Raw genomic sequence first — 15,000 nt, 5'->3', positions numbered from 1 at the left:
GTGGATGGATGGATGGATGGATAGTGGATGGATGGATGAATTAATTAATTAATTCATTAATAGGTGGATGGATGGATGGATGGATGGATAGATGGATGAATTAATTAATTAATAGGTGGATGGATGGATAGTGGATGGATGGATGGATAGTGGATGGATGGATGGATGGATGGATCATAAAATCATCAGCAAACTGTGTTCGCACGATAATAAAAGAAAAACATGATGATGTAATACATTTCCAAATGTAAGCCCATCTTATGCGGAATGACACTTCATCCTGTCGTCTGCCCCGGCTCTAAACTCGAGGGTTTACTTTTTGCAAACCTTGTGAGCGCACAAACCCAAACGCTGTGACCTCGCGCCAAAGGTTTTTATTGGTTTATTAAGTACAAACAGGTGAGTTATGAAAAATTGAGTGTGAGGGATTTGTTCACTTCACACAAAGATTTTGTAATGAGATGCTAACTGTAGTAGCGTTTAGCCCACTGTCTATAACAGACTAATTTAGAGATCACTTTTATTAACTGACAGCTTTGATCGGTTAACGTTGATACGGTCAACCATCGGTCAAACGGTCATCGGTTAACATCCCTATTTTAGATCCGGAAGAAACAGAAAACTTAATGTTTCTAACATTTGCAAAAATTTCTGCAAAGTTTAAGTCACTGAAAATCTTCCTCTTCCATTTGTTTCTCGCCAACTTTGATCATGAGAAGAAGTGGAAGAGGCTTGAGAAACGCGTCTCAATTATCGAGTCCTTATAGACATAAAGATAAGATGCAAAAATTACGACTCAATTTAGAAATAAAGATGAACCTATAACCATAAAGACTAAAAAACGAGAAGTTCCCTAAATCGGTTCACATAAAAGAGTCGTTTAATGAATAAAAGCAGATGAATTAAAGATGAGTGTGTGGCCCTTCAGAGCGAGGCCCGAGATGATTAATGAAGAAATGATGGCAGGATGATAATGAGCTGATCTGAACGACAGTAAATATCATAATCCCAGGGTCTGAGGAGAGGAAGAGAGCGAGCAGAGCTGTTTATTATCCTCAACTCAGGAACAAAAGTGAGGCGAGGGAAGTCACCGCAGAATTATGAATGTCACCCTTCCTCAAGCGGGAAAAATGGCTTCCTGACAAACCAGACCCCAAAACAAGCCCCGGATCAGAACAATCAGACGAACACAAGCGGAGCACATCACACACTCCGCTCGAGGGGCTGGACTCTCTATAGTCGTGTCTGGATGACGTCTTCCGTCAGCACACATTTCAGCTTTTTTTAAATAATCATGTTTACCTGTCAAATTCACAGTGAAAAACTACATTACCCATGATGCTGTACAGACAGCTCCACCAATCAGAGAGTCACAGAGAGAGCTCATTAGCTCCACCCAATCCCATGAAGACCACGGATGGATGGATGGATGGGATTGGATGAAAGAATTGGATGGATGGATTGGATAAATTAATGGATGAATGAATGGATGGATAGAGGAATGATGGATGGGTGGGGGAATGGGTGGATAGATAAATGTGTGGATGGATGGATGGATGGATGGATGGATGGATGGATTGATGGATGGGTGGGGGAATGGGTAGATAGATAAATGTGTGAATGGATGGATGGATGGATGGATGGATGGATGGATGGATAAATGTGTGAATGGATGGATGGGATGGATGGATGGATGGAGGAATGATGGATGGGTGGGGGAGTGGGTGGATAGATAAATGTGTGAATGGATGGATGGATGGATGGATGGACAGATGATGGATGAGTGAATGGATAGATGGATTGATAGATGTGGGATGGATGGATGGATGGATGGATGGATGGATGGATGGATGGATGGATGGACAGATGATGGATGAGTGAATGGATGGATGGATGGATAGATGGATGGATGGACAGATGATGGATGAGTGAATGGATGGATGGATAGATAGATGTGTGAATGGATGGATGAGTGAATGGATGGATGGATGGATGGATGAGTGAATGGATGGATGGATGGATGAGTGAATGGATGGATGAGTGAATGGATGGATGAGTGAATGGATGGATGGATGAGTGAATGGATGGATGGATGGATGGATGGATGGATGGATGGATGGATGGATGGATGGATGGATGGATGAGTGAATGGATGAGTGAATGGATGGACGGATCAAACTGACCAAATAATTTAAAGTGACTAGGTTACATTAAAAACATATTTAATAATTCAATGTTAAATATCGATGTTAAGTCCACTCGTTTCATTTAGAATTGTTCTATTTTCTAACTCTATCCCATATTTAATGCAACGCTACATGATTGAAAACTAATTAAATTACAGTAACTGATTAATACACTAAATGAAAAAGTTAATGTTTCTCAGTCTTTTTAATTTCGATGATGTTGTTTGCAATGCATCATGGGATTGTAGTTCTTTACCTCATCAATCTCAGTCTTGTATCTGTATCATTCTGGCAGATTTGTAAATACTTTCTTGCTTCAAATCAAAGTGTATGATGTTGTGATTGTCCTCGGGGCTGCTGGTTTGATTCAAGGCTTGAAAAACGTTTTTTTTTTAAATCTCCTACGAGAAAAAATAAACCAGCCAATGATGGTGCAGGACAAATCCCATTAGGATACTTCCATTGGCTTTTGGATTATAGCAGAAACAAAATGTACGATTCCTGCAAGTTTTGTTCATTATAATCCTCAGAAATGAACACAACTTTCATACATTTAAAGCTTACATACAATGGGCAGAAGTCAAAAGCTGAACGCAGGCTATAAAGGAACTACACCACGGTCACATGACCTCCATTACACTTCAGCTTTCAGGCTTTATCTTTGCTTTAAAAATCCCTCAATGATAGAAGTCAACTGGAACAGAGAGCGAGCGTGGGTTAGGGTGACGTTATAAAAGTGGACTAGAGTAGAGATGCTTTTATAGACGATTCAACCGTTTCATAGCTGACAAAACAGACAGATTATTATTGAAGTGAATTATAGAAATAAAGTTGACTTGAGCTGTTCAGCGTGAGACATTTAACGGCCCTTACCGCCGCTGAGAAACAAGCGAAAGCTTGAAGAAGATTTTAGAACAAGGCATCTATAAAAATATCTCGAATATCTACCAGAAGCCCATTCAAACACGGAGGTCAATTTAAGAGAATATAAGGAATAAACTGAAGGGAACAACCCGTCAATATGTTCTCTAATACAGGGAGTGCAGAATTATTAGGCAAATGAGTATTTTGACCACATCATCCTCGTTATGCATGTTGTCTTACTCCAAGCTGTATAGGCTGGAAAGCCTACTACCAATTAAGCATATTAGGTGATGTGCATCTCTGTAATGAGAAGGGGTGTGGTCTAATGACATCAACACCCTATATCAGGTGTGCATAATTATTAGGCAACTTCCTTTCCTTTGGCAAAATGGGTCAAAAGAAGGACTTGACAGGCTCAGAAAAGTCAAAAATAGTGAGATATATTGCAGAGGGATGCAGCAGTCTTAAAATAGCCAAGCTTCTGAAGCGTGATCATCGAACAATCAAGCGTTTCATTCAAAATAGTCAACAGGGTCGCAAGAAGCGTGTGGAAAAACCAAGGTGCAAAATAACTGCCCGTGAACTGAGAAAAGTCAAGCGTGCAGCTGCCAAGATGCCATTTGCCACCAGTTTGGCCATATTTCAGAGCTGCAACATCACTGGAGTGCCCAAAAGCACAAGGTGTGCAATACTCAGAGACATGGCCAAGGTAAGAAAGGCAGAAAGTCGACCACCACTGAACAAGACACACAAGCTGAAACGTCAAGACTGGGCCAAGAAATATCTCAAGACTGATTTTTCTAAGGTTTTATGGACTGATGAAATGAGTGAGTCTTGATGGGCCAGATGGATGGGCCCGTGGCTGGATTGGTAAAGGGCAGAGAGCTCCAGTCCGACTCAGACGCCAGCAAGGTGGAGGTGGAGTACTGGTTTGGGCTGGTATCATCAAAGATGAGCTTGTGGGGCCTTTTCGGGTTGAGGATGGAGTCAAGCTCAACTCCCAGTCCTACTGCCAGTTTCTGGAAGACACCTTCTTCAAGCAGTGGTACAGGAAGAAGTCTGCATCCTTCAAGAAAAACATGATTTTCATGCAGGACAATGCTCCATCACGCGCGTCCAAGTACTCCACAGCGTGGCTGGCAAGAAAGGGTATAAAAGAAGAAAATCTAATGATATGGCCTCCTTGTTCACCTGATCTGAACCCCATTGAGAACCTGTGGTCCATCATCAAATGTGCGATTTACAAGGAGGGAAAACAGTCCACCTCTCTGAACAGTGTCTGGGAGGCTGTGGTTGCTGCTGCACGCAATGCTGATGGTGAACAGATCCAAACACTGACAGAATCCATGGATGGCAGGCTTTTGAGTGTCCTTGCAGAGAAAGGTGGCTATATTGGTCACTGATTTGTTTTTGTTTGGTTTTTGAATGTCAGAAATGTATATTTGTGAATGTTGAGATGTTATGGTTTCACTGGTAAAAATAAATAATTGAAATGGGTATAAATTAGTTTTTTGTTAAGTTGCCTAATAATTATGCACAGTAATAGTCACCTGCACACACAGATATCCCCCTAAAATAGCTCAAACTAAAAACTAAAACTTCCAAAAATATTCAGCTTTGATATTAATGAGTTTGTGTTCATTGAGAACATGGTTGTTGTTCAATAATAAAATTAATCCTCAAAAATACAACTTGCCTAATAATTCTGCACTCCCTGTAGAACCGTGAGACTCAGACCTTTCCCACGATGTGTGTTTTGTCAAGATTAGAAAAGGTTTTTATTATAAAGTGGTTAAATAAATATGAAACATGACGATGCCTCTTGGGGAGGAGCCCAAGAGAATAATTTAATAATAATAGGAGAATAATTTAGCACACTGTTTCCATGGTAACACAAGGTCCGATTTCAAAACGGTTTTCACAGGATGAATCTGGAGTTTGTAAGCTTTCAAATGATATATAGTTTGTCAACATTAGATCAGGATAAATATAGGATATAATTGTTTTAAACGTGCAGTGGCAAATGGGCCCACCGGTGACAGTTAACAGGTTAAGCAATTTTTTGTCCAATTAATTAAAAGTTATGGAGATCTGTTGGACATTTTCAAACTTTGACGTGTCTCTAATGTAACTCTTATTACTACAGGGAGTGCAGAATTATTAGGCAAGTTGTATTTTTGAGGATTAATTTTATTATTGAACAACAACCATGTTCTCACTGAACACAAAAAACTCATTAATATCAAAGCTGAATATTTTTGGAAGTTTTAGTTTTTAGTTTTAGCTATTTTAGGGGGATATCTGTGTGTGCAGGTGACTATTATTGTGCATAATTATTAGGCAACTTAACAAAAAACAAATTTATACCCATTTCAATTATTTATTTTTACCAGTGAAACCAATATAACATCTCAACATTCACAAATATACATTTCTGACATTCAAAAACCAAACAAAAACAAATCAGTGACCAATATAGCCACCTTTCTCTGCAAGGACACTCAAAAGCCTGCCATCCATGGATTCTGTCAGTGTTTCGATCTGTTCACCATCAACATTGCGTGCAGCAGCAACCACAGCCTCCCAGACACTGTTCAGAGAGGTGTACTGGTTTCCCTCCTTGTAAATCGCACATTTGATGATGGACCACAGGTTCTCAATGGGGTTCAGATCAGGTGAACAAGGAGGCCATATCATTAGATTTTCTTCTTTTATACCCTTTCTTGCCAGCCACGCTGTGGAGTACTTGGACGCGCGTGATGGAGCATTGTCCTGCATGAAAATCATGTTTTTCTTGAAGGATGCAGACTTCTTCCTGTACCACTGCTTGAAGAAGGTGTCTTCCAGAAACTGGCAGTAGGACTGGGAGTTGAGCTTGACTCCATCCTCAACCCGAAAAGGCCCCACAAGCTCATCTTTGATGATACCAGCCCAAACCAGTACTCCACCTCCACCTTGCTGGCGTCTGAGTCGGACTGGAGCTCTCTGCCCTTTACCAATCCAGCCACGGGCCCATCCATCTGGCCCATCAAGACTCACTCATTTCATCAGTCCATAAAACCTTAGAAAAATCAGTCTTGAGATATTTCTTGGCCCAGTCTTGACGTTTCAGCTTGTGTGTCTTGTTCAGTGGTGGTCGACTTTCTGCCTTTCTTACCTTGGCCATGTCTCTGAGTATTGCACACCTTGTGCTTTTGGGCACTCCAGTGATGTTGCAGCTCTGAAATATGGCCAAACTGGTGGCAAGTGGCATCTTGGCAGCTGCACGCTTGACTTTTCTCAGTTCACGGGCAGTTATTTTGCACCTTGGTTTTTCCACACGCTTCTTGCGACCCTGTTGACTATTTTGAATGAAACGCTTGATTGTTCGATGATCACGCTTCAGAAGCTTGGCTATTTTAAGACTGCTGCATCCCTCTGCAATATATCTCACTATTTTTGACTTTTCTGAGCCTGTCAAGTCCTTCTTTTGACCCATTTTGCCAAAGGAAAGGAAGTTGCCTAATAATTATGCACACCTGATATAGGGTGTTGATGTCATTAGACCACACCCCTTCTCATTACAGAGATGCACATCACCTAATATGCTTAATTGGTAGTAGGCTTTCCAGCCTATACAGCTTGGAGTAAGACAACATGCATAACGAGGATGATGTGGTCAAAATACTCATTTGCCTAATAATTCTGCACTCCCTGTATATCTGATCACTGTTTTGTGAACTTCACTTGAAATCTCATGGGAACTTCATTTTTTGTGATATCAACTTCAAATTTGGAACAGAAAATTGATTATACATATGGCTTTGATTTGGTAGTAATTTTAGAGTACAAAGTATTTTGTAACATTTTATATGAAATATTAAATATCTAGTACAGTATATTTGATTTACAGTAAATTTAAACTTCCATAATTTTTATACTTTAATTTTTTCACTTGTGCAATAATCTGCTGACTGTCTTCTTTAAAATGAGACCAAACTTATGTCTATATTACAAAGCATTCTTGAATCGCAACCATTTCAGTTTGGATAGTGAATTTTCATGAATATTTTCAAAAATGTGACAGTGACAGATAACAGGTTAAAGTTTGAGATGAGAAATCTTGGGAAAGGGATTTTATGATTCAAACAAGAGCAAATATCTGCCGACGAGTTCATAAAAATTAACTTAATTCAAATACATTTGTATATGTAATGTAATATTTGTTCTTGTTTTAAGCAAAAGCTCATTCAATTTTGTTCAATTTCTCAGAAAGCAAGACTTCATTTCTTCATTTACATTAAATGTCTCTTGATTTTTACACTCTCAGAAAAAAAGGTACATTTCTATCACTGGGGCGGTACCCTAAGGTACAAAACCAAAAAGGTACTAATATGTACCTTTAAGGTTCTACTATGTACCTTTAAGGTACTAATTTGCACTCTTAAAGTACTGATATGTACCTTTTTAGGTACTAATATGAACCATTTAGGGGTGAGTAAGGTACAAAGATGTACCTTTTCACTTTTGTACCTTAGGGTACCGCCCCAGTGACAGAACTGTACCTTTTTTTTTTGAGAGTGTAGGATGTTTAGAGTTTGTGCTGGAAATCATAAATCCTGAGGAAGAACATCATTTATGCAGTGATTGCTCTTTCATTTAGCTATGAAATCTGTTTTATAGTTTATTCTGTTATTGGCTTTAATGGTTAAATTAAATTTGACCGACTTTCGCTCATCTTCTGAACACAAATGAAGATATTTGTATTGAAATGGAAAGATTTCTGGGGTATGTGAATCTTGATTTCTCTGGTCTATCTATATTTGTGTATTTTAAGACGTTTGAAGGCCAAAACATGGATGAGAAACCGCTTTAAAACCGAGTCAGTGTCAGTATATTATTCCTCTCTCCTCTCATCACTCTCTCTTTTCCCTCGTTCTGCTCATCTTTCCCTGTCTCTTCTCCTCCTACAGCAGTCAAGAAATAAACATAGGGTCAGTTTTTCTTTTTTTATATTTAGAATTTTTTTTATTAACCACTTTAATTTAATTTACTGAAGGCTAGAACACTAGTTATATACATGAGTGTGTTTAAATGATTCAATATGCACACATTCATGATTAATCTTAAAGCCTCGTGAGTGTGTCCAGTCCTCTCACATCAACAGCTGCTCATCTTCACATTAAATCACGTCATTAGGCCTGATGGCGAAATTAGACACAAGTTTGCCTGATTTTCATCGGATTATTTTTGCCTATAGTTTAACATTTCAATCCTAAAACAGCCAAAATATGACATGTTTAGTTTGGTAAACAATTAGTAATAATTAATATATTTAACCGATTAATCACATTTAACATAAAAAAGTTTGTGTTTACGTGTGTGTGTGTGTGTGTTACTCACAGTGACACTGTTGTGTTGGGTAACGAGCTGGGCTGCATGCTCTCCATCAGGTCCGCGTCATCACACGCAACCTTCACGCGCACGCTCTGCCTGTTAAACTCCTTTGATCTCTCCGAGCTGCAGTGACAGCTGTCAATCATCAGGTCCGGGCAGTGTCTGCTGCTCCAGGAGCGCGCGAGCGCCGCGCACAGCACGAGCACGCGCAGCGCCCTCATCACGTAACTTCCAGCCGCTCTGGGACACAAGTATTGATCATCTCAGGGTGGATCAAACACTATCGGTCCCTAATGATGATCAGTGCAAACACTAGAACAAAAATATTACCAATTCTGCATCACACGCCAGTTCGCATCCTCAGTGCACGCGCTTCTGCTCATCCTTAATAACCAAAAGTGAGGAAAAGTTTAGTGTCCGCGCATTAGAGCGGTTTGAGGGACTTCTGCGAGAATCAACAGGTTTCTGTAACTTCATGCGCGTCGCGTCACTCAGCTGAACGCCTGACTCATGAATATTCAACATCGAGCCGTGACGTAACCCAGAGGGGCGACCTGATTGGCTGGTGGGCGGGAGCTACGGCGAAGGGCTGGTTTTGAATATTAATGAAGCTAACAGAGTGAGCGCCTTCCATCATTAATATTCATAAGCTATGCAAAAGCATCCTTTCCTCTAAAGAGGCGTGGCGATGTGGAATATCATCACTGTGTGTATAATCATACAGAATAAAGATATGACATTATTATGGCATACAGGCATACATCTGCACACTTAATGCCAGTTTTAGCACTTTAGTCTCTTAAACTGATGTAATTCATATGATGGACCATTCAATATATCAGCAAATAATACTATTTGACAAATTATAATAAATGTTTTATATTTAGTAAATTATATTATATATTGCATGATTAGTATATCAGTAAATAATAATAGTTGGCATAATATAATAAATTATTTAGATTTATTAAATTATATTAGGCTACATTCTTAATATTTTATCAGTAAAGAATAATACTTGACAAACTATAATAAAATTATATATATATAAGAATTTATATTTATTAAATTATATTATAATATATATTATTACATGCTTAATATAATTAAATAATATTTTGAGAAATTATATAATAAATCATTTACATTTATTAAATTACATAATTAATATATTAGTAAATAATAAATAATAATAATAATGAAGAAGACTAGCTGTTATTAACTCACTGAAGTCTCATTACATCCAGAACTGAGTTTTAGTAAAGTGAGTTTCTGAAGGAAAAACAAATACCATTAAATATGTCTTAATATGTGTCATTATGTCATGAAAATGCTTTGTGGACTTTAAATCTTCATTGAGAAGCAGATTTTTCGGAGCTGTTGTGAGTCTGATCCTGGATCAGCGTGAGCGTAGTAAATGATCTTTATCTGACTGATTCTCTGTGCCTTTAAGGGTTGAATGACATCTCCTGAGAAATAAACCTTTAGTGAATTTAGGATTTTTTCATGTTATTACATTGTTTAAAGTACACGGGGGGAAAATGTAAAAACAACATTTAAAAATATATATATTTTATTCATATGGTATGTCCTCTGTAGATGACACTAGGACTAAATATTAATAAAAATGGCTGAATAGACTTTTTTTTTAAAAATCAATCAATTTTTAGGTTTAGGATTTTTTCATGTCATTACATTGTTTGGAGTACACGGAAAAAAAGATTTTTTTTTTTGGAAAAATTATATTTTATTAATATGTTATGTCCTCTGTAGACGACATCAGGACTAAATAATAATTAAATATATATATAGATGATTCTCAACTAACCCTGATTTGATATATCATTTTGCTTTATGCAATATGAGTGTAAAAAGGACATAAGCAGGTTTTCCCGTGCGATTCATCAATACATTGTATTAAATGTGCATATTAATGTGCTCTTGGGACAACAGACGTGTAATAATGGGAGTAGTAATTGGCAAAATTTTCATATCTAATATAGGACTATTGAAATATCATTTTTCACTTGTTGTGTCCCCAAAATGCATGATAAACATGCTTTAAGTCATTTAAATGATATTATGATATTGATGATGATATTAGTATGATATACTACAAAATATTATCATTTTCCATAAGTGTTAAATATGATCTCTAAATTAACGTCAGTCATTTTTAAAGTCCGAGGAGAGGCAGGAGTCATTGTGAAACTGTGTCCATACAAGAGGACAAACGTCTCCCTGTAATAAAAAATTAGTTGGTTTAACTTTAAAAAAAAAAAAAAGTAACCTGGCTGCCTTAAATTTTTGAGTTTATTTTAAGTTTCTCATTTCTTTGAACAAGTTGTAAATGCTTTGGTACATCCCTGCCAATGATTATGTCCAATTCTCTGCTGTTTCCTCCATTATCAGTCGCTTATGTCATGTTGATCAGGGCCCGTATTTATCAAGCTTCTCAAAGTGCTATTTTAGTCTTAAGTGCTGAGAATTCATGACATTTACTTCTACTTTCAAACTTAAGTATAAAAGCAAGTTATCAAATTTCTTAAAGCTAAGAATCACTCTTACTCTCCCAGTTATTTAAGACAGCTCGAGAGGTCTCTCAGTGGTCAGGAGTGTCCAGTAGGGGCAGTGGAGGCGCTGAGGAGACAGAGACGTGCGCAAATCTTTCAATAGAGGGAGAATGTGTTCGAAATGTGTGACGATGAGCAGTTCATCAAACAGTATCGTTTGGACAGAGCAGACATCATCTTTTTCAGCACTGGTTAATGTTGGGTTTTATAAAAAAATAAAATAAAATAAAAAACACTGTTCGAGTAATTCAGCAAGCAGTAGCGATCGCTTCTCTCTCCTGCCATGTCGGTTTTCTTTTGGAATCCATGATGGCTGATTATATATAAAAAAAATCTAGGCTATATATAGGCAATTTAACAGCACACCAGTTTAAAAAATTAATTACATGGATGAAAACATGTTTATCTTTCATTTAAAATGTGTATATTATAATGTATTCTCTTGAAAACTCTTTATTGTCAAATGTGTGTTGAATGTAAACTCCTCTTAGGAATTTCACCATTCAGTGTGAATTTATCTGACGATATTCTTAAATAAGGACATCTCTTCAGTGATTGGTTCATGCCTATGACATCATCCAAAATTCCATTTGTGGCACAGCAAAGTGTCGTAAATCCACTCTAAGACTAGCACTTAAGGTTTAGTCCTACACTTTACTTAAAGTATGATTGGGACGCTTGATAACTAACTTTTAAGCGCAGCTTTGAGCCAATATTTTTTTTACTCTTAAGTCAATTCTTAGCAGTGTTCTTGTGAGTAATTCTAAGATGTTTGATAAATACGGGCCCAGAATGTATTATATTGGGTCTCTGTTGAATAGTCTCACCCCACAACATTTAGGCACACACTCATAGCATAAGTCTTTACATGCAAAATGGCTGAACAAGTTATCATATGTCAAGCATATTTCTACACTTTCTATATTTCCATTGTTGTTGACTTTTATTGTCCCCTTGGGGAAATTTGTATGCAATTGCTTCCACATATGCGTAATCACAACACAAACAAACACACATAATACACAGAAAAACAATATACAATAAAACAATCACTGAGACCAGCTCAGAAAAAGTTTAACTGCTTGTGGCATGAAAGATTTTTTCCCCCTATTTTTAAAAAAACACTGCTATTCTAAATCTGCGACCTGATGGTAGTCTCTCAAACTCATTAAACAGAGGATTATCCAGTATAATTTCCATTGCTTTATTCCGACATCGTGTTCGATATATTTGTTCTAAGCCTGACAGAGGAATGCCAGTTAGCTTACTTGCCGTCCTTTCCTAAGTGAACTCTTTAGCACAACTGAGAGATTTCCATACCAGCAGGTAATACAAAAAGTCAAAACACTTTCAATAAAAGAGTTATAAAACAATCTTAATTTTGGGACACTTACATTAAATGACACCATCTTCCCTAGGAAGTGTCCTCTTTGCTGTCCCTTTGTACACACAGCTTCAGTCCATTTATCCCACTTCAACTTATGATCCAAAACAACCCCAAGGTATTTATACTCATTGACACTCTCAATAGGCTCTCCCTTAATAGTAGTCACACTCATCAAAGACTCTTTCCTAAAATCAATACTCATCTCCTTAGTTTTTGCAATATTTAGCTTAAGGTAATATTTACTTTTTTCTAAATCTGTCCTGAATTGGTAAATTGCTCCCCGGTGAATCTTGACTTTCTCTAATGAAGGTGCTTCTCATGAAAAATCAACTAGCAGGTGTGTGTATATATTGTTACGTGCGTATTTTGGTGGTTTTCCTTCTCTTTCTTCCCCCCTTTATTATTCTCAGCTGTCATTCATTCTTAGGTTCGTGATTGGTCGGTTTGCCCATCAATCATCATTTGCCCAAGAGTGATATCCCTCCCAAGGAACCAATCGGAACTCATCTCACCTGTATAAAGACCTGGAAGCAACTGGAGGAAGAGAGAGGCGTGTTTTCTTCCGTTTGTTTTGATCAGTTGTTACTACTTTCCCCGACTGCTATTTTGGTATTGAAACTTTGTTTTGAAAGAGAACCATTGACTTGTTTGTGGCGTGTTTACACTGCTCATTTCGCACTCAGAGCGATTCTGATTACTTAAAATTTTAAGGCAACCAGGTAACTTTTATCCCAACTAATTTTTTACAGTGCAGAGTCTCTCATTCTTCAGCCCAACACTAGGCAGATCTTCCCCTCATCATCTCTCCGGATCTCGGGGGAAAAGCGAGCAATAAAACACCCACTCAGGTTTTGTCTGCCGATGGTTGTTTAGACAGATGTGGCCTCACCTCGGCTGCTCTGAGATCAGCCTCTGCCGTGATGGACGGCCCAGAGCCGTAATGGGAAGCAGAGATCTGCAGATGTTTTCTCAGTGCTGAAGAACGAGTGTTCAGACCCTCCCAGAACAGCAGAGCCATAAATAAACGGATGGAGAATCTCTGATTAAACAGGACAGGAAGCAGAGGAGTGTGTGATGAAGGTGAAGAGTCGACTCCTCAAGATGCAAAACTGACCAGAAAATGACCAAATTAGTAAATCTTCATCTAGATCTGTAACAATACATGCATATATAGGCTGTGTGTGTGTGTGTGTGTGTGTGTAATTTGTGCTTATATGTTGTACTGATATCTGATATATAAAAACTCACAATTATTATTTTTTTTACTAATATATATATATATATATATATATATATATATATATAATATACAAACACACACAAAATACACACTGATATGATACATTTATACACAAATATAAAAATGTAATACCTGACTAATATTATACATAAACTTCTTAAAATATAACATAAATTAAATTAAATATTTTTAAATAATACAGAAATTATATTTTATATACATAAAGTACTAGATTTTATGTTATATATTTTATATAGGTGTGTGTGTGTGTGTGTGTATCATAAAACGCATGATATTAATGATACTTTAACATAAAATATGTATTAATACATAACTAACAATATTATATATTGCATTCAATTAATACATTTTCATGGCCTAAATTTATTTCCAGATTTAAATGTAAAAAATAAAAAACTCCAGTGCATCTAAAATGTTTGATTTGTTTTTAAAAAGTTTATAGATTTGTATCCTGTGAATTATGGAGGAAAATGAGATTGCTCTCCTGCACTAAACACACACACACACACACACACACACACACACACACACACACACACACACACACACACACACACAGCCCCTAAACCAACCCATCACAGGAAACATTCTGGATTTTTACATTTTCAAATGATGTTTTCCTCATGGGGACCTAAAAATGTCCCCACAAGGACGAGGATTTTGGATATTGCCATCTTTGTGGGGACATTTTGTCCCCATAATGTAGGGATTACAAGCCCACACACACACAATCATCTCTTATCTCACAGTTTACCGGAGACGTGACATTATAAAGGCTCATTAGGAAGCTGTGGCTCTGGGACCGGCAGGTCAGACTCCAGGCTTCATGAATGTGCTGTTTAATAAATGCCTCTTCATTTGTTCATATGTTTCATCTGATGCTGTGAGGAACAGTGTTGCAGTAAAGCGGCGCCCTCTACTGTACAGGTGTGCCTCTGCACGTTCACTTCGGCTGTGGGAAAGCCTTCACATTTCCCCAAACAGAACCGCCTTCTGTATTTTTTGGGTCTGTTTTGAGGAAAAAGTAACACAATATTTATGTAATGCATTACTTTCCATAAAAAAATAAGCAAGTGATGAAATGCATTCATTTATTTTTCAAATTAAGTTTCCCGAACACTGGTTATTAAGTTGTTATATTATTATAGTTTTAAATAATACAAATATATAATAAAGTATATGATATGTTTGTTCACATTTTTTTATAATAATAATAATAATAGATTTTATTTATAACGCACTTCTCATCCCGAAGAATCTCAAAGTGCTATTATTGTATAAATTATATAATAATTTCTAAGATAGATGGGAAAAAAATCTATTTTTTTAGTTTTTATACATTATATTACATTA

The 15,000-nt window shown here is 37.1% G+C and overlaps 1 protein-coding gene across 1 annotated transcript in view; it reads right to left on the bottom strand.

Moving 5' to 3' along the window:
• The window catches only part of LOC137044903 (adhesion G protein-coupled receptor A3), a 268,199-nt gene extending 259,293 nt beyond the window's left edge, over nt 1–8,906 (bottom strand). The window contains exons 1-2 of the mRNA XM_067421283.1: nt 8,757–8,906; nt 8,433–8,666 (exon numbers count right to left, since the gene is read on the bottom strand). Coding sequence (XP_067277384.1) covers nt 8,433–8,647 — 215 coding nt within the window. The 5' untranslated portion in view covers nt 8,648–8,666; nt 8,757–8,906. The remainder of the gene's footprint in view (nt 1–8,432; nt 8,667–8,756) is intronic.
• Nucleotides 8,907–15,000: the final 6,094 nt, after the last annotated feature.

Source organism: Pseudorasbora parva, chromosome 17 (genome assembly GCF_024679245.1).
Source record: "Pseudorasbora parva isolate DD20220531a chromosome 17, ASM2467924v1, whole genome shotgun sequence".
NCBI classification, from domain to species: Eukaryota; Metazoa; Chordata; class Actinopteri; order Cypriniformes; family Gobionidae; genus Pseudorasbora; species Pseudorasbora parva.
Note: the sequence above shows the minus strand (reverse complement) of the source record. Positions and strands in the feature narration are given on the sequence as shown.